Source organism: Chinchilla lanigera, unplaced genomic scaffold (genome assembly GCF_000276665.1).
Source record: "Chinchilla lanigera isolate Chin_1 unplaced genomic scaffold, ChiLan1.0 scaffold00029, whole genome shotgun sequence".
Taxonomy (NCBI): Eukaryota; Metazoa; Chordata; class Mammalia; order Rodentia; family Chinchillidae; genus Chinchilla; species Chinchilla lanigera.
In genome coordinates, this window is record NW_004955430.1 from 8,197,246 (window position 1) to 8,198,574 (window position 1,329).

A 1,329-nucleotide genomic window follows, 5' to 3' on the forward strand; every position below is an offset into this window, starting at 1 on the left:
GGCGGCCCGCACCGCCCGCCCTCCTCCTCCTCCTCCTCCCCGGCGGCGCGATCCCGCCCTGCCGCCCCTCACCTACCTGGTCGCGGAGTTTGAGGAACGCCATGGCGGTCGTCTCCGCGCCCACTCCAGCCTTCGCCGCCACCGGGCCCACTGCTGCCGCCCCAGGAGCTCCAGCCGCTACCCGATGCCGGCGGGTCGGCAGCCGGCCACGCTGAGGAGACCGCGGGTAGGGGGCGGCGCCGCCGCCCGCCGCTGCCGCCGCGAGGTGAGAAGCCCGGCCGGTCCCGCCTCCTCCTCTGAGGACTCCCCGCCCTCTTCCTTCCTTTCTTTCTCTTTCCCTCGGCCGCCCCCACACGCAGCCCCCGTCGCCGCCTTCTCACGCCCCCTTCCCGAAATACCCCAGCAGCCCCAGCCGCGAGCCGCTCCAGCCCGCGGCAGCGGCGGCATCCAAACTCCACTCCACAATATTACCACCACCGCCCGCCGCGATTGGCGGCCGCGCGGGGGAGAGGCCAGAGTAAGCCGCGCGCCCATTGGCCACGCCGCCGTGTTCGCCTGTGTCCCGCCCCCTGCCTCCCGCGGAGGGAGGGGGCGGGGAGGAGGAAGAGGCGCAGGGTGGGCGCGGAGCTGTGGTGCGCGCTGGGCGGGGGAGCGGGAGGACCGGGAGCTGCGGCCAGGTGTCCTCGCTTCTGGGCGCGCGCCCCAGGCGTGGTGGGCGGAGCCCGAGCCTGTAGGTGGGGAGGGGAAAGGGAGTGAGGGTTAAGGCCCGGATTTGCACGTGGAGGTAGGGTGCGGACGGTCCTGAAAACCCGGGGAGTCGAGAAAGCGGGTTAAGGTCTGCAGAGGGTGTGAGAGATGGGCACCAGGCTGCTGCTGCTGTCTAAGGAGTGGCGCAGGGAGAGGGTTGAGCCGAACTCGCACATGGAGAACGCAAAGCGCTCTTGGGTTTGGAGAAGATGAAGAGGCCAAGAGAGTTGCGTGAGCGGTGGTCACAGGAGGGGGAGTGCTGCTCTCTGGGGGTCGGTGGGTAAGAGCCTGGGGTACTGGGTAATGGTGGCAGGACGAAAGGGCGGAAGGGCGATGTCTTTGCAGCCGAACAGGTCGTGGATGCCTCAGCCTTTCTCTGCCCGAGGTCCCAATCCAAATCAAGGATGAATGCCCTCCCGATAGCTGCCCAGCCAGTCTTGCATTTCCCCCCCTTTTCTTCTTTCCTGTCAGAAAGGTTTTGCCTCCCACTCGAGAGAAAGAAATTTTTTTAAAAAAGATGTGCAGGATTTCCAATAAATAGCATCCTTGGATGGAGAAAAGGAGTGACTCCCTCACCCTGCC

At 66.7% G+C, this 1,329-nt stretch overlaps 1 protein-coding gene across 3 annotated transcripts in view; it reads right to left on the reverse strand.

The window, feature by feature from the left end:
• Ankrd28 (ankyrin repeat domain 28) overlaps positions 1–189 on the reverse strand; it is a 182,804-nt gene extending 182,615 nt beyond the window's left edge. The window contains exon 1 of one of the 3 annotated variants that reach the window (XM_013515633.1): positions 77–189. In XM_013515633.1, the coding sequence (XP_013371087.1) occupies positions 77–103 (27 nt within the window). In that variant the 5' untranslated portion in view covers positions 104–189. The remainder of the gene's footprint in view (positions 1–76) is intronic. The other 2 variants (XM_013515636.1, XM_013515634.1) reach the window with 2 other exon arrangements.
• Between the last annotated feature and the right edge of the window lie 1,140 nt (positions 190–1,329).